The sequence below is a fragment of the Suncus etruscus genome, chromosome 4 (genome assembly GCF_024139225.1).
Source record: "Suncus etruscus isolate mSunEtr1 chromosome 4, mSunEtr1.pri.cur, whole genome shotgun sequence".
NCBI lineage: Eukaryota > Metazoa > Chordata > Mammalia > Eulipotyphla > Soricidae > Suncus > Suncus etruscus.
The window spans coordinates 44,980,438-44,998,624 of record NC_064851.1 but is presented as its reverse complement, the minus strand read 5'-3'; the positions used below and the strand labels follow the sequence as shown (position 1 = coordinate 44,998,624).

The following is an 18,187-nucleotide window of genomic DNA, read 5'->3' as shown; positions in this document are numbered from 1 at the left end:
CAAGCACTAACTCTGTGAGCACATTTATCTAAAACTTCCAGTTCTTCAGAACTGTGAGAAGTAAGTATCAGCTGTTTAAGCTACACAATATCTGGTATTTTTGTCATCACAGCCCAGACAGACAGTGGGGATCATAAAATTTTCTTCTCTTTTCAGATCAGGACTGCATGAAAAATTTCAAAACAGTATTTATTTATTTATTTTTGGTTTTTGGACCACACCCTATGATGCTCATGGATTACCCCTGGCTATGCACTCAGAAATCTCTCCTGGCTCAGGGGGACCATATGGGACACGGGGGATCAAACCAAGGTCTGTCCTAGATGGGTTGCGTGCAAGGCAAACTCCCTACCACTATGCTATCGCTTCGACCCCTCAAAACAGTATTTAAAATTTTTTTGCTTTCCTTACACCTTTTTCATCTCTTCACTTTCATTCATTATCTTCTTTTCAATTCTCTCTCTCAAAAAAAGATATTTAAGCTTTAGTGATTTCCCACTTGCACCATCCTTTTACAAGTCTTTAGCAGGGGTCCTAGAAGTATATCAACTTTGGTATTGTTTTTTAAAGTTTACATAAGACAGAGATTTTGATCACAAGATGAGAGAATTTTCCCTTTTGTCAAATGTCCCTTCCTTACCAAAATTGAGAGACTGCAGACATTTGGGGAATTCAGCCAAATTAGGGCAACAGTAGTTGGGTCAGCAAGTCATATTTATTAGTTTGCAGATACTTCCACATCTACATAGGTTGTTGTTCTCTGTCTTGGCATATGACTGACTTATAGAATTAAAGGTTAATTTAATCTGCATCTTAACATGAAGTGATAGGAACCCAATGTCACCATTATTGTTATAAGTAAAAGTGTTGGAAGTCTATGGGTAGTGAAGGAGGTACACAAATGCAATTGGAGGCTTCAGTTCTCATTGGTATTTAGTCAGAATAAAAGGACTATTCTTAGTAATGCAGAACAAGCAATAATAAAGCACAAAAAATATGTTATAATCAAATTCCCAGGTCATTTGAGTGAAAATTAATGTGCTTTCCCTCATTGATTCTACTTGGAAGGAGCTTTCATCATTTGTAGAACTAACTTTCAAATATTTGAATATAGCAATTATTCCTTTTGTAGTGGTAAAGATTATACATAGACTGTCTGCAGGTCTAAATATAAACTAAATAACTTGGCATACACTGGGTTTTTCTGAACAAATTGTTTAAATATGCTGTATGATAAGTGCTGTGAGTTCTGCCCAGCCATTTCCTTAAAAAGGCTAGAAACATCAAGATTTGGCACTCTAAAAGCTGCCTGAAGTATAGAACCTAACTCCTGTTCTGTTATAAAACCATCCTTATCAATATCAAAAAGCATAAATGACATTTTCAGAATCTTTTCAGTATTGTAAGGATTGCACAGGACAGTTAGACCAATCACATACTCTCTGAAGTCCATGTATCCATCATTATTCCTGTCAAACATGGCAAAAAGTTGTCCCAAGGTTTCTGAAACTGGGAGTTTCAGGTAGTTTGCAAACTCTTCAATTTCTATCTTCCCTCCATTTGAGGCCATCGCAATGGTAGCATATTCATCCAAATGCTGACTAATATCGTCCAAATCCAATTTCAATTTACGGCTAATCTTGGTAAATTCCACCAAGCCAGCTGCCATGGGGAGTTGGAGCTGACCTGCAGAAATCATCAGTTTACAGTCTTCGTAGGAATGTTCTGTCACTGGCAGTCCCAGAGCATTTGCCATACTGATTCTCACCGAATTGGCAAAAAGGATAGGATCTTTTCTCTCTAGGTCATTAGGTACATAAACAGGCATGAATTCTATCTCCATCCTGGTGAAGAGACGACTTAAGGTCAATACACAGCTCTGTAAGGCTGTAAACCCTTGCCATGTCCAAGTTACCGTGTCTAGTGTGTTGGGGTACCTGAGCAGTACTGGTTGCACGGGAACTCCTGGGGTGAAGGCCCCGAGTTTGAATGTGATCAGGCTGGTGCGGTTGGTACACACACCTTCCGGGAAAATTAGGATCTGTGGCCACTTGCTGTCAGGGGACACTCGCTTTAGGATTTCACTGCGGGTATTCTTTCTGGAATTGGGGTCATCTCGGGTCACAAGCACGGGCTGCAAGAACATCAGGATCTTTCCAACCAGAGGGATGCGCATGTTCTGGCTGGCTGAGACCACCGAGGGCAGCCCAGCCTTCACACAGGCAATGGCATCAAAGAAAGAAGAGTGAGGTGCTATCACGAAGATGCGAGCCTCTTCCCGAGTAGCCCTTTCTCCTCTAACTTTCACGAGGAATCCTGCCAGAAAATAGGTCAGCTGGAACAGCAACTGGAGTGCTGGCTGGGCCAGCTTCCCTCGCCAGTTCTTAGTAGCCTTGATGTTATGAGTTGAGAGACCCAGCGTGGAAAAGGTCAGCAGTGGCCAAAGGAAGATGAAGACAAGGCCAATAAAGGACACGCGCAGTGGCACCAGTACAGTCCCAACAAGGATAAGGGACAGCCAATGCCATGTAGTCAGATGCGTCTGCTGAATGAAGGGGTTGGCCACGGCAGGTGGATATAGGGATGAGATGCGGCGGTGTCTGGAGGATCTGGAGGACTCTTGAGCCGTGAAACCACTCTCCATTCTCCCTCCTCCACGGGGAACCTTGGGCTGCTGGTGGTCCCCACAGCACACTCCGGGCCCATACTCATGTAGTCTGGCTGCTTAGAACATACTTAGGACTCTTAGAGGCAGCTGTGGACTTACAGACTAACATCTGACCTTAAAATCAGAAAAATAAATGGTAAACGGTGTCACTTTCTGATGATCAACAAGACAATCTTTATGTTTTATAAACAGTTTCTTTTTGACATACAGGCTTCAAAACTTTTCACATATGTCCTCCCCCCCCCCGTTGGTAATTAGCAATTATTATACACGTACTAAGCATCTGTTCAATTAAATAGATATTAATCACATTTTTGTTCCAAAGCCATTACCAGCATAGTTGACTTAGGGCGAGTTGCTTTATCAACTAAGCCAAATTCATTCTTTCTTTACAAATAGATTTCATTGTTTTTAATTATGGCTTAAGTTTTATTTATTTTATTTTATTTTATTTGTTTTTGGACTACATCCAGCGGCTCTCAGGGTTTACTCCTGGCTCTGAGCTCAGAAATCGCTCCTGGCAGGTTTGGGGAACCACATGGGATGTCAGGGATGAAATCTGGGCTGGTCGAATGCAAGGCAAATGCCCTGTGTTATCACTCTGGCCCCTATTTATTTATTTATTTATGTTTAATAATTACTCTTTTAAGCACCATGGTTACAAAATTGTTCATGGTTGAGTTTCAGTCATAGAATGTATACCATCCTTCACCAGTATACATTTCCCACCACAAATGTCCCCCGATCTCCTCCCATACCTTGCCCCCACTTGCCTCTAGGGAAAGCATGTATCTCTCTCTTTCACAAATAAATTTCTTGAGTCATTTGTTTCTTTATACTAAGAAACTTGTTTATATATTTATTTACTTTTGGGTTTGGAGGCCACACCCAGTGGTGTTCAGGGCTTATTCCTGACCATGCTCAGGTATGTTCGGGGTAGTGTTCGGGGACTTCATGGAGGTGCCTGAGATAAAACCTGGGTCAGCCATTTGCAAAACAGGTGTTTTAGTTTTTAATGGAATTGTTGTAAACTGATAATCCATAAATAAAAAATTGTTGTAAACTGATCATCCATACATAAAAAATTGGTTTCCAAAAAATTAACTTCCTCAGCAACATGTTTTTTTGTTAGAGTAAATCAGTCACCAAAGTCCTATTCCTTCCCTAGTGGTTGATTTTCAGGTAATAATTGAGTCAGACATAATCAAAGCTGGTGTAAGACAGGCATTGCCTCTAGGCCTTATGGTATTTACAACTGTCATAATGCACTAGATTATTCCTTATTGCTCATTTAAATAGTTTTCCAGAATTAAAAGTCAAACTGCAGATTTCTGAAAGATGTTTCTATTTATTGGAACACAACAGGGTACCAGCAAAACAAGAAAAGCAGTGTGTATACCAGAGTCTGCTAACAGAATATCACATAATGGAAAGAATGTGGACTTAAGATACTGATTCTAACACTTTACACTATGAAGAAACTTTATTTCCACACCGATACACTTCAACTTTATTTCCATATCTATAAACTGATGATATTCCCTACCTTGAGATGTTGTTATTAGGCCCAAGTATGATGTATGTAAGAAAATGGGCCTTTATTAGTAAACCCAAGTTGCTAGGATACAATGGAAAGAATTCTTAGAAACCTTCCACCATCTTCTCTTGTTATCAAACTAATCTTAGTAAGGGAAATATTTCTTTCATCCATTTTATTTGTAATCACAGTTGTAGAATCTGAAAAGCCATGTTTTTGGTTGTCTCCCTTGCAAAGAAGAACAACTGAAAAGGCTGTATATTTGCCTCCTGAGCTGGTGTCATTCTCTATTCTGTAACTCCTCTCCTTCTTTCTTGGAGTGTGCATTTTTATCTCCAAGCCCTTATTTATGCATTCTGAGTGTATATCTAAAGGAAGGGCTCCATATTATAATGACATCTTTTATATTTTTCCACAGTGTTATATCAAATATTGATTTGTTACTTAAATATTTGAGTGCCTACAATGAACCAGATTCTTATTCTAGATGTCAGTTAACAAACTATAGCAACTTTGGACTTCAATTTAGTATACACAAGGAAAGACAATATTTAACTCTTTTTGTAAAGGTAGAGGCAAAAAAACCATTTTAGTCTTTTTCTAAATCTATCACCAATTTATTCATTTATTTATATGATTTGGGGGGGACATAATCAGGGATGCTCACAGACTGCTCAAAGCTGGGTACTTACGGGCCACTTCTGTCAGAATGGGGGTGAAACCAGGACTTATGCATACAAAGCAAAATTAACACTTATTGTTTGTGGTGCCAGGATCAAAACCTAAGTTTTACATATTGGCAAGTGCTCTCACCAACTTAGCTGGAGTACTAAGGCAAAAAAAGTCAATAGAGGTGTTTCACTATTTTGCAATGTTTAACAAATGCATATTTACATATGAGAATTTTATATCACCTCATGTTAATCTTTCTAATATGAATATCATTTGTGGCCCATTTTAAGATTTTTTTTAAAAATGTAGTTATAATTTCCTTCAAGTTAATAAATATATTATAAATCCAAGAGATTTGATAATATAATTTTAATGATTAAAAAAGTAAAAAGAAATTTTGGACAATAAAATCAAAAATTTTTACCATTGTATGTTTGCCTTTTAATATGGCACAGCTAAACTTTAATATAAACTTGTAAAAGGCACCTTATATTAATACGATAAAGAAAGCAAGAAACCAAAACTGGGCCGCTTTCTCCAACTTCCATCTTGTAGAAGTAGATACATTTTAAGGCAGATGCTTTTCTGTGCAAAATACAACAGAAGAAAATCAATATTGTTACATGTTTACACATTCTTAACTTTTTAAAATACTATTTCTCAAGTTATTTATGATAAAGCACATTATTAAGATAGTTTTTCCTAATAATGCTTAACTGATGTACAATTAAAAACTGTTTAGCGATTTCATTACAGACCCCTCATAGATGATATAGAAAAATCAATTTCTTTTTCTTGTTTCTTCTTTTAAAAATGTCCATATCAATTTGTTTACTATGTCAGGTTGTTCTTGTTGAAGCCAGTGACTGGTTTCTGACAAAATGGTTAGCCTGAAATAGTTCTTAACAAAAACTTTTGTGACTTCAGCCATCTCAACCTCCATAAATGCGTCTTTCTCTCCCCATAGAAGAAGGGTTGGAGTGGTCACCATATGATGCTTGAGCGGCAGGCAGCTATGAACACAAAACACTTGGGTGTTAAATTCATGGAAAGGTTAAAATAACATTTCCCCCATAATGCTCCATTTGGCCATAAATTCTCTTTTTTTTGGGGGGGGGGGTTTGGGTCACACCCAGCATTGCTCAGGGGTTACTCCTGGCTGTCTGCTCAGAAATAGCTCCTGGCAGGCACTGGGGACCATATGGGACACCGGGATTCAAACCAACCACCTTTGGTCCTGGATCAGTCATTTGCAAGGCAAACGCTGCTGTGCTATCTCTCCGGGCCCTCATTTGGCCATAAATTCTCAAGAAAGGAAACATTTCTGCCAAAATGATCAAAATGATTATTGGGAATGAAAAAAATCTTATATATATTGTGTATATGAATTTATATATGAATATGCATAAATAATCATATATAAAGAAATGAGTTTACTACAGGTATACCTATCTGATCCCACCAGATAATATGCTGGGTGATATCACCAGGGCTTTTCTTGGACAAGTGGGAGAACCCTCCTCAAATTTCCCTTCTTTAAGAAAAGCCTGGCAGCTGTAACCACACCCACAAATGCGATCACCATATTCCAACCAGACTTTTTAGGAGGACCTGCAGCTCAGTATATGTATAAACATATCAATATGTTTCATAAAAATATATATTTGTATTAAATATATAAACATATGTGAAATCATATATATATATATACAACACATATCTAGTATTTTCTCTCTCCCAAGAAACATTAATTATATTACAATAAAGTAAACATATACAGGCATATGAAATTTTCAAGGAATGAAGGCAGTTAGGAATAAGACATATAAAGGCTCCTTTGGAAGGTTGATGATAAAAAGAGATGATTGAGAAACACTGCATTAGGCAACCAATCTACACCATAAAAATTTTTAAAAGATCTAATAAAATTCTTAATTGTAGGCTAGTAAAATTTATAATAAGGTATAAATTAAATACAAAATGTATAAGTATGAAAGATGATTTGCTTGAAAAGGCAAAACCAATAAGTTTCTTGAATACCTGAAGCTCTCCTCAGAGGCCCAAAAACCTGTCAAGTAGAGGCAGCAGAAGAGTGTGGCCGCGAAGTGAAGTGGAGCAGCCACGTACTCTTTGTAAACAATGAACCCTACCACAACACGCAGGAAAAACCACACTACAAGCATGACAATGGGGAAACCTCACAGGCAAACACCATGCATAGAGAATGAACACAATAGCTCGGATGACCTAAAACATACCAACCATCTGATTAACCTCTCGAATAAGGGACTTAGAATAGAAATATGGAAGATATTTGTAGAACTCAAAGAAAGCATAGATTGATCTGAACAGAACACAAAGACAGAAATCAGAAAACTCCAAACTGAAATAACAGATCTGAAAAACACAGTAGCTCAACTGAAAATATCAGTGGATGGCCTCGCCAGCAGGGTAACAGCAGCTGAGGACAGAATTGACATGCTGGAAGATGAGATGCAGAAAAACTCAACACAGCAGAAGAAATTGGAAAAGAACCTTAAGACAAATGATCAGGCAATGAAAAAAGTACTCAAGGAATGCAAACAGATGAAAATAGAACTCTTTGATAAACTCAACAGAAACAACATAAGAATCATATGAGTCCCAGACACCCAGGTAGGAGATCTCCAGGAAGAATCAACTGTCACAGACATCATCAAAGAGATACTTCCAGAGTTAAAGACTACATGCAATCAAATCCAGCTAAAAGAGATCCAAAGAAAAACACCCAAGATACATCCTCGTTACAATGACAAATCCTACAGATAGAGATAGAATACTGAAAGCAGCAAGATCAAAAAGGGAAATTACATTCAAAGGAGCATCCCTAAGACTTACAGCAGACATGTCACAAGAAACTCTCAAGTCCAGAAGACAGTGGTGGGATATTGTGACAAGACTGAGTGAAATGAATGCCTCACCGAGAATATTGTATCCAGCCCGACTCACGTTCAGGTTTGAAGGAAGGATACATAGCTTCATGGATAAACAATAGCTCAGAAACTTCACAGATGAAAAACCAGCCTTAAAGGAAAAACTGACAGGTCTACTTTCAGACAAGAGAGACCAACAAACACAGCAAACTTATCTACAAAGATGACATTAAGTCCTATGACAATCATCTCCCTCAATGTCAATAGACTAAATTCACCAATTAAAAAACATAGAGTGGCAAAATGGGTCAAAAAGATGAATCCAACCTTCTGCTGCCTACAAGAAACACACTTGAATAGTTAGAACAAACATAGACTCAAAATCAAAGGCTGGAGGAAAATCATCCAAGCAAACAACACCCTCAAAAAAGCTGGGGTGGCCATATTAATATCTGATGACACCAACTTTATACCCAGAAAAGTTGTAAGGGACAAAGACGGACACTATGTACTAATCAAGGGATATGTGCAACAGGAAGAAATCAAACTATTAAACATATGCACCCAATGAGAGACCAGCAAATTATCTAATACAATTACTGACAAATCTAAAAGAAGACATCAGTAATAACACAAAAATTGTGGGTGACCTCAACACGGCCCTATCAACACTTGATAGGTCAACCAGACTGAAACCCAACAAAAACATACTAGTCCTGAAAAGAGTAATGGAAGATATATATATATATATATATATATATATCCATCCCAAAAAACCTGGATACACATTCTTCTCCAATGTACATGGGTCATTCTCCAGGATAGACTACATGCTGACACATAAAACATACCTCCATAAAATCAAGAGGATAGAAATCTTGCAGGCTACCTTTGCTGACCACAAGGCTCTGAAATTAGATGTGAACTACAAAGGCACACAAAAGAAAAAGTTTAACAATTGGAAATTAAACACCCTGCTACTGAACAACCAGTGGGTCCGAGATGAAATTAAAGAGGAAATCAAAACTTTCCTGGAAACAAATGATAATGAAGACACAAACTGCCAGAATCTATGGGACACAGCAAAAGTGGTCCTAAGAGGAAAATTTATAGCTTTACAAGCACACACCAGGAAGGAAGAAGGGGCATACCTGAATAACTTAATGATGCAGCTCATAAAATTAGGAAATGACCAACAAAAGGAACCAAAAATAGAAAGACAGAAGGAAATAACAAAGCTGAAAGCAGAAATCAATGAAGTGGAAAACCAAAAAACAATCCGAAAGATCAACAAAAGCAGAAGTTGGTTCTTTGAAAAAATAAACAAGATTGATAGACCACTGGCAAAACTCACAAAGAGAGAGAGAGAGAGAGAGAGAGAGAGAGAGAGAGAGAAACATGATAATCAGTATTAGAAATGAAAAGGGGAAGATCACGACAGATATTGCAGAAATCCAAAGGGTAATCAGAGACTACTTTGAGAAACTTTATGCTACTAAACATGAGAACCTAGAAGAAATGAAAAAATTCTTGGACACTTATAACCTTCCACAGTTAAGTAAGTAGCATATAGCATATCTAAACAGCCCCATCACTATTAAGGAAGTTGAAACTGTAATCAAACATCTACCCAAAATGAAAAGCCCAGGCCCAGATGTATTTCCTAATTAATTCTTTCAAATCTTTCAAGAGGAGCTACTACCAATCCTAGCCAGGCTCTTCCATGAAATTGAAAAAATGGGAACACTCCCAAACAGCTTTTATGAAGCCAATATAACCTTGATACCAAAACCAGACAGAGATGCTGCCAAAAAAGATTATAGACCAATATCCCTGATGAATGCAGATGCAAAGATCTTCACAAAATCCTGGCAAATAGGACACAATGCATCATCAAGAAGATCATACACTACGACCAAGTAGGTTTCATCCCAGGAATGCAAGGATGGTTTAACATCCGTAAATCTAATAACATCATACACAACATCAACAACAAGAAAAATAAAAATCACATGATCATATCAATAGATGCAGAGAAAGCATTTGATAAAGTCCAACATCCATTCTTGATCAAAACTCTCAGCAAGATGGGAATGGAAGGAACCTTTCTCAATCTAGTTGAAGCATCTACCACAAGCCAATGGCAAATATTATCTTCAATGGAGAAAAACTAAAAGCCTTTCCTCTAAATTCTGGTATAAGACAAGGCTGTCTGCTCTCACCACTCCTCTTCAACATAGTACTGGAAGTGCTTGCTATTGCGATCAGGCAAGGAAAAGATATCAAGGGAATCCAGATAGGAAAAAAAGAAGTCAAGCTCTCACTGTTTGCAGATGACATGATACTCTACTTAGAAAACCCTAAAGACTCTACTAAAAAGCTTCTAGAAACAATAGACTCATATAGCAAGGTGGCAGGCTACAAAATTAACACACAGAAATTAATGGCCTTTTTATACAGCAATAATGATAGGGAAGAGATGGACATCAAGAAGGCAATCCCATTCCCATAAACTCAAATATCTTGGAGTCAACTTGACCAAAGACGTGAAGGACCTATACAAAGAAAACTATAAAGCCTTGCTCCAAGAAATAAGAGAGGACATGCGGAAATGGAAACACATACCCTGCTCATGGATTGGCAGGATTAACATAATTGAAATGGCTATACTCCCCAAAGCATTATACAGATTTAATGCGATCCCACTAAAGATATCCATGACATTCTTCAAAGAAGTGGATCAAACACTTATGAAGTTCATCTGGAGCAATAAACATCTTTGAATAGCTAAAGCACTCCTAGGGAAAAGGAAAATGGGAGGTATTACTTTTCCCAACTTTAAACAGTACAACAAAGCAATAGTTATCAAAACAGCATGGTATTGGAATAAAGACAGACCCTCAGATCAGTGGAATAGACTTGAGTTCTCAGACAATGTTCCCCAGACATACAATCACCTAATTTTTTATAAAGGAGCAAGAAATCCTAAGTGGAGCAGGGAAAACCTCTTCAACAAGTGGTGCTGACAGAACTGGTTAGCCACTTGCAAAAAAAGCAAGCATAGACCCCCAGTTAACATCATGTACAAAGGTAAAATCCAAATGGATTAAAGACCTTGATATCAAGCCTGATACCATAAGGTATATAGAACAACATGTCGGTAAAACACTCCATGACATTGAGAATAAAGGCATCTTCAAGGAGGAAACTGTACTTTCCAAACAAGTGGAAGCAGAGATCAACAGATGGGAATACATTAAGCTGAGAAATTTCTGCACCTCAAAAGAAATAGTGCCCAGGATACAAGAACCACCCACCAAGTGGAAGAAACTATTCACCCAACACCCATCAGATAAGGGGCTAATGTCCAAAATATACAGGGCACTGACAGAACTTTACAAGAATAAAACATCTAATCCCATCAAAAAATGGGAAGAATAAATGAACAGACACTTTGATAAAAAAAGAAACATAAATGGCCAAAAAGGCACATGAAAAAATGCTCTTCATTACTAATCATCAGGGAGATGCATATCAAAACAACAATGAGATACCATCTCACACCACAGAGATTGGCATACATCACAAAGAATGAGAACAAGCACTGCTGGCAGGGATGTGGAGAGAAAGGAACTCTTATCCATTGCTGGTGGGAATGCCGTCTAGTCCAACCTCTATAGAAAGCGATATGGAGATTCCTCCAAAATCTGGAAATTGAGCTCCCATTCGACCCAGCTATTCCACTCCTAGGGATATACCCTAAGAACACAAGAATATTACACAAAAACCCCTTCCTCACTCTTATATTTATTGCAGCACTATTCACAATAGCCAGGCTCTGGAAACAACCAAGATGCCCTTCAACAGACGAATGGAGAAACTGTGGTACATATACACAATGGAATATTATGCAGCCATCAGGAGAGATGAAGTCATGAAATTTTCCTATACATGGATGTACATGGAATCTATCATGCTGAGTGAAATAAGTCAGAGGGAGAGAGAGACACACACAGAATAGTCTCACTCATCTATGGGTTTTAAGAAAAATAAAAATCATTTTTGTAACAATCCTCAGAGACAATGAGAGGAGGTTTGGAACTTCCAGCTCACTTCATGAAGCTCACCACAAAGAGTGGTGAGTGCAGTTATAGAAATAACTACACAAAGAACTACCATAATCATGTGAATGAATGAGGGAACTGGAAAGCCTGTCTGGAGTACAGGTGGGGGTGGGGTGGGATGGAGGGATATTTGGGACATTGGTGGTGGGAATGTTGCACTGGTGAAAGGAGTGTTCTTTACATGACTGAAACCTAATCACAATCATATTTGTAATAAAGATGTTTAAATAAAGAAAAAATATTAAAAAGCCAGGAAAAAAGAAAAGGCAAAACCAATATTTATTAATAGTGTAATAAAATTTTAAATGTGAAATTACACTATACCAGATTTTTTTCACAAATATGGGAAACCCAAGGGAATACTTCTGTCAAGCACTTTTTTCTTGTTTCCTATAAGATTATCATTTTGCTAGATGAACAAAAATTTACCATACTGAATCACATTTTCAAAATCTAAAACTTATCTAGTTCTGTATTTGTTATTTGTACTGATGACAGATGACAACAGATTATAAATACCATACTTTTGTTCTGCTAATATAAATGATCTAATTCTGTATTTGTTATCTGTACTGGTTACAGATGAGAACAGTTTATAGACATCATGCTTTTGTTCTAGTTATATGTTTAGCTCATTAAACATATTTATATTAAAATGTAATATACTTAAATATTATAACATATTTAACTTAAATTTTTCATTAAATAATCTAAAAGATTTACATGAAAAACAGAACAGGTATATCAGAAAAATATAAAATTCTAGATTTAATATTACATGATATATTTATTTGGCAAGAAAAACTTTCAAACAATATTTTCTTTATGTAATTTCTTCTTTTTTTGTTTTTGTGATTTGGTCCACAGTCAGGAATTTTTAGGGTTTACTCATTATGGCTCTGCACTCTACACCTTCCTGGTATCATTCCAGGACAATATGTGGTGCCTGGGATCTAACCTGGGTCAGCAAGGAAATATAGTTACACATTGCACTGACCCCTGTGTAATTTCTTTAATACCCAAAAGTATTTAATAAAGAATAAAACAAGAAGAAAATATATCTAAAACTATCATAAAAAGATAACATTTTGGCTATTTTCTATGCATAATAGTTAAACAATAAATACAATGTAATAAATATATACATTATCTTTTATTCTACATATGAGAATTTTACATTAGGTTAGACCCTTATCACTTCATAAAGTTAAAAAAATAATTATAAAGCACTATGTTAAGGTCTAATGACCCAGAAGTTAGTTAAAAGTCCCTCTATAATTTACTATGTAGATTATAGCATCTCTTAAAACTTTTTTTTGTTTTTGGGCCACATTCATCAGTACTTAGGGCCTGCCTCTGGCTCTGAGCTCAAGATTTATCCTGGCAGGTTGGAGGACCAGGATGTATCTATATCTATATCTATAGATATATGGGAAATATATCTATATCTATATATCTATCTATATCTATATCTATATCTATATCTATATCTATATATCTATATGAAATGCCTTATCTGCTGTATGGCCTTAAAGCATTTTGTTTTAAGTGAGGCTGTGGTAAACTTTTTGTGCTCAAATCTTGTTGACATTTCAGATCACTTCTTTGTTTTGTTTTATTTGGTCATACCTCATTGTGTTTAGGTCTTAATTTCTGACTGCTCTCAGGGATCTCTCCTGGTAAGACTGAGGGGAAGGCATAAGGGATGCTGAGAATCAAACCCAGGTCATCTTCATGCAAGAGGCAAGCACCTTATCTGCCATACTATATCTCAGGCTCTAACAAATTATACCTATGGGCTAGACCCCTGGAAGTAGGACTCTTGAATTCTATTTATTTAGAGATCATCTCTTCCCCATCACTCTCCCATTTAAAATTTTTAAATGGACTTTCAGTTTCAGAAAATTTCCAGAAAAACTTGTTTACAGTTTTGATTGGAATTGCATTACATTTATATTTTAATGAGAGAAATAAAGAACTTTATGTTACTGAAGTTTCAACTCATGAACACAATAAACACAAGCTTATCATTAAGTCTGATTCAATTGTTATGAAAATACTTATATGAATATGAAAATACTTATGTATGACTGGTAAATAGCAACTACCTTACTTACTGTAATAATTCAGATAATTCATAATGATTATCATCTGGTGGAATTATTCCTATATTCCTAATATTTTTAGTTGATATTTTGGTGGTATCTTTGGGTTTCTTTTTGAGGTTTCTAGCTGCCACTAGATTACAAGATCATAACTTCTGCATACTGATCCTGTATATGTCAACTTTACTAAACTAATTTATTTATTTATTTTTGGTTTTGGGGTCACACCTGGTGATTCTCAGGGGTTATACCTGGCCATGCACTCAGAAATCGCTCCTGGCTTGGGGGACCATATAGGATGCCAAGGGATCAAACTGTGATCTATCCTAGATTAGCAAGTGCAAGGCAAATGCCCTACCCCTTGCCCCACTGAACTATTTTTGTTCTAATAATTTTTCAGTAAAACTCTTTATTTTCAGGCCCAGAGAGATAGCACAGCGGCGTTTGCCTTGCAAGCAGCTGATCCAGGACCTAAGGTGGTTGGTTCGAATCCCGGTGTCCCATATGGTCCCCCGTGCCTGCCAGGAGCTATTTCTGAGCAGACAGCCAGGAGTAACCCCCGAGCATCGCCGGGTGTGGCCCAAAAACCAAAACCAAAACCAAAACAAAAAAAACCTCTTTATTTTCTACATATATATAACCATATAGCTTATGAATTATCATGAATTATCCTTGCTTCACAATTCTTACATTTTTATCTTAAGAATTTCCATACAAAAAAGAATTTACATACAGTAATGAATAAATGCAGTTATAGTTCACCTTTAGATTTTAATGTTAAAGTATATAATTTTTAATATTTAGTCACAAAGTTTGTGACACCCTTTTGGAAGATAATAGTTTCCTAAAATTTTTGTAGTAATGAAAATGAATGATGAACAGAAAGATTAATAGAAAATATCACTTTTAGTGACAAAGAAAGAGCAAACTAACATACATAGGAGATAACTATAGATATAACTATAGATAATACTTCTTTCATTCTTTTAAAGTTTCTCATGGAAATAAAATTATGCACTATATCACAGAGTATTTTAACCTTATTTTTTAATTAGTTTCAACTCCAGGAATTATATTTTACATTTCTGCTAGTTTTCAGGTGCAAATAATCATTACAAACATCGCCAATGATTTATTTTTCCCCCTCCAACAAATAAACTAATGTAAAAGTCAATTTTCCAGAAGTACTCCTTAAGGAAATTGAGGCTTATCTGATTCAGTTGGGAAGATGGAAGATTATGGGATCTACCTATCCTCAGAGTTGAGCATTATTGTGTGTGAAATTTTGCTAAATATGTTGTATTAATTTAGTTAGATGATTGTATGTTCTGTTTAACTGTTAATGCTGTGAATATATTTCTAAAATTAGTTATATTTTTTGTTTTGTTTTAGGGCCACACCTAGCAGTGCTGAGGGATTACTCCTAGCTCAACATTCAGGAATTATTCCTGGTGATACTTGGAGGACCAAATGGGATACCAGAAATAGAATTCAGATTGACTGCATGCCTGCATGCAAGGCAAGTGCCCAACCCACTGTACTATAGAACATTCATTCTATTTTAATGCATTTTGGATTAGATTTATAACACCTGATTTTAAATGTATGAACATTTATTTATAATTGATTTTGAGCAACAATCTTCCTGTTAATTCAATTATTTCTTGCTTGAGCAAGAAAATAATGCCAATCTATTTTATAATATATAAGAAAGAGATTTTCTGAGCTGAGGATTTGGCTCAGTGATAGAACACATACTTTGCATGTATAAAGTTCTGGCAATGATCTCCACCCCTGCAGTGTTCCCCAGCACTGTCATAGCTAACAACAAAGGACTGGGATGTTCTGAGTGAAACTTGCCTATAAAATAATCTTAGTCCATTTGTGTGGGTGTGTAAATTTGTGTGTCTGTAGATTTATTTTAATTATATACTTCTATAGTATAGATGGCTACATATTATCTATATACTGTATATGTTATTTTTCCCTTCTCTTTGAAGCTGTTCTTGTAATGACTAGAGCTTACTATCCATTGGCTGCATCACTGCTGGGTCTGATAGCATTAAATATCCAAGATGAACACTAAACTGATTATCTAAGTATCACCAGGAGTGGTTCCTTGAGCACTGATTGGGAACTCTCCTTAAAAGAAAATATTTTCCTCCTGTCTAGGATGCATCCAGGTACAAGTCTCTTATCTTTCATGCTAAACTTTCTTCCTCTACAATTCTCATTTTGGGGAAGCACACCCAGTAGTATACAGGGCTTCCTCCAGAATCTGTGCTCTGGGATCACTCCTGACTGTCCTTGCCATTTAAGATGCTGGAGATTGTACCATTTATAGTCTCCCTAGCCCTGCAAAGAGGAATTCTTGAGCACAGAGCAAGAAGTAAGTCATGAGCACATCCAGATGCAGATCCCCAACATACAACAAAAAGATAAGCAGTGGCTTTTAAAAAATTAGACTTAAATAATTTATTGTATTCATTTATTTTTTTGTGAGTTAGTGAGTTTCAGACATTTGAACTGTGTGCTCTCCTACTGAGCTAATGGCCCAACCCTAGACTAAAGTGTTTTGTTTAACCAGATAGAACTCATACTGACCTGAAGATATTTCGGTAATGATTAATTGGGCCACTTAATGCTCCAGGCTGAGAAAAGACATAAATATAAGCTTCAAGATCTTCTGTGGTCAATCGGCATCCTTTTCTTCCAATGCCAGTGTTATGACTGGTAAACAGATGTTTCAAAGCCTAATTTAAGTGAAGCAAATAATTTTAAATTGTTTATTATGCAATAAATCGAATCCTTAGTATTTGAAAGTCAATATACAGTGCCGAATCATAATTTCTGCTCTAATTGAGTTGGGAACTTTATTTAGTTTGATCTCCAGCATTACATATGGTCCCCTCAAGCACCATCAAGAGTGATTCCTGAGCAAAGTCATTTAGAGCATCACCATCCTAACCTTACGGCCCAAATAAAATTAAATTTACATAGTACTTAATTGATTTACTAATTTATTAATAGGTCCTCACTTACAAATTGAAAAATACTACACTATACCAGAATTCTTTAAGATATGGATCTAAATCTAAACATCAATATCTTCCTATGCCCATTCTAGGAAACAATGTCATTTTCCTTTTTTTTTTCTTTTTGCTATTTTGTTGTTGTTGTTGTTTTAGGGCCATACCCAGTGGTGCTCAGGTCTTACTCCTAGCTCTATGCTCAGGAATCTCTCCTGTAAGGACTTAGGATACCATTGGGTATATATAGAATTTAACCTGAGTCAGCCACATACAAAGCAAGCACTCTCTGGGGGCCCTCAATAATGCTGTTTTGTCTTCACTTACTATTTTATACTCAAAAAATGCAAGTATATGAGCAACTAATCTTGGACAAAGGAGTTAAGAACTTAAAATGGAATAAAAGCAGTCTCTTCAATAAATGAAGTTGGAACAATTGGATAGCTACATGTAAGAAACTAAAGATTGATCCATATCTTACATCCATATCTTACATCTTAAAGTCCCTGAGATTAGACTTACATCCATAAAACTCATCAAGGAAAACATAGAAAACTCTTAGACCTAAAAGAAGTCTTTGATGGTAGGATGCCAATGGCCAGGGCATCAAATCTGAATAAATGGGACTATATCAAACTAAAAAGTTTCTGTATGGCAAAAGAAACACCAGTTAAACTAAAAGACAGCTAACTGAATGGGAAGATTTTTTTTCACTCAACACATCAGATAAAGGTTTGATTTCTAGGATATACACAGTACTCAAAAGGTTAACTCCACAAAACAAAACATCAAAAATGGGGAGAGAAAATGAATTTCTCTGAGGAAGACCAACATATGGCCAACAGACACATGAAAAAGTGCTCACCAGCTCTTATTAGGGAAATCCAAATCAGGACAACAATGAGATATCATCTTACACCAGTGAGGATGATACATATCAAAAATAAAGGGAATAATCTCTACTGTGGGGATGTGGTGAGAAACACTCATCCACTGCTGGTAGGAATGCTGCCTAGTCCAAGCCCTATGGAAAACAGTTGGAAGGTTCTCAATAAACTCAAAAGAAAGCTTCAATGTGACTCAGCAATCCCTCTTTTAAGTATCTATCCCCAGGACAGGAAAAAAAATTCATTCAAAAGG

The 18,187-nt window shown here is 36.4% G+C and overlaps 2 protein-coding genes across 2 annotated transcripts in view; both read right to left on the bottom strand.

Annotated features, from left to right (window-relative positions):
* Nucleotides 1-696: 696 nt before the first annotated feature.
* Nucleotides 697-2,644, bottom strand: LOC126006784 (lysophosphatidylcholine acyltransferase 2B-like). The gene has a single exon (XM_049772303.1). The coding sequence runs from the start codon at nucleotides 2,642-2,644 to the stop codon at nucleotides 1,142-1,144; it is 1,503 nt and encodes a 500-aa protein (XP_049628260.1). The 3' UTR covers nucleotides 697-1,141.
* Nucleotides 697-18,187, bottom strand: part of EPHX4 (epoxide hydrolase 4) — a 53,073-nt gene continuing 35,582 nt past the window's right edge. Inside the window, exons 6-8 of the mRNA XM_049772263.1 lie at nucleotides 16,623-16,771; nucleotides 5,636-5,890; nucleotides 697-2,782 (exon numbers count right to left, since the gene is read on the bottom strand). Of these exons, the coding sequence (XP_049628220.1) occupies nucleotides 5,659-5,890; nucleotides 16,623-16,771 (381 nt within the window). The 3' untranslated portion in view covers nucleotides 697-2,782; nucleotides 5,636-5,658. The remainder of the gene's footprint in view (nucleotides 2,783-5,635; nucleotides 5,891-16,622; nucleotides 16,772-18,187) is intronic.

Coding starts and splice junctions, on each gene's coding strand:
- LOC126006784 (XM_049772303.1), bottom strand. CDS start 2,644: ATGGAGAGTGGTTTCACGGCTCAAGAGTCCTCCAGATCCTCCAGACAC.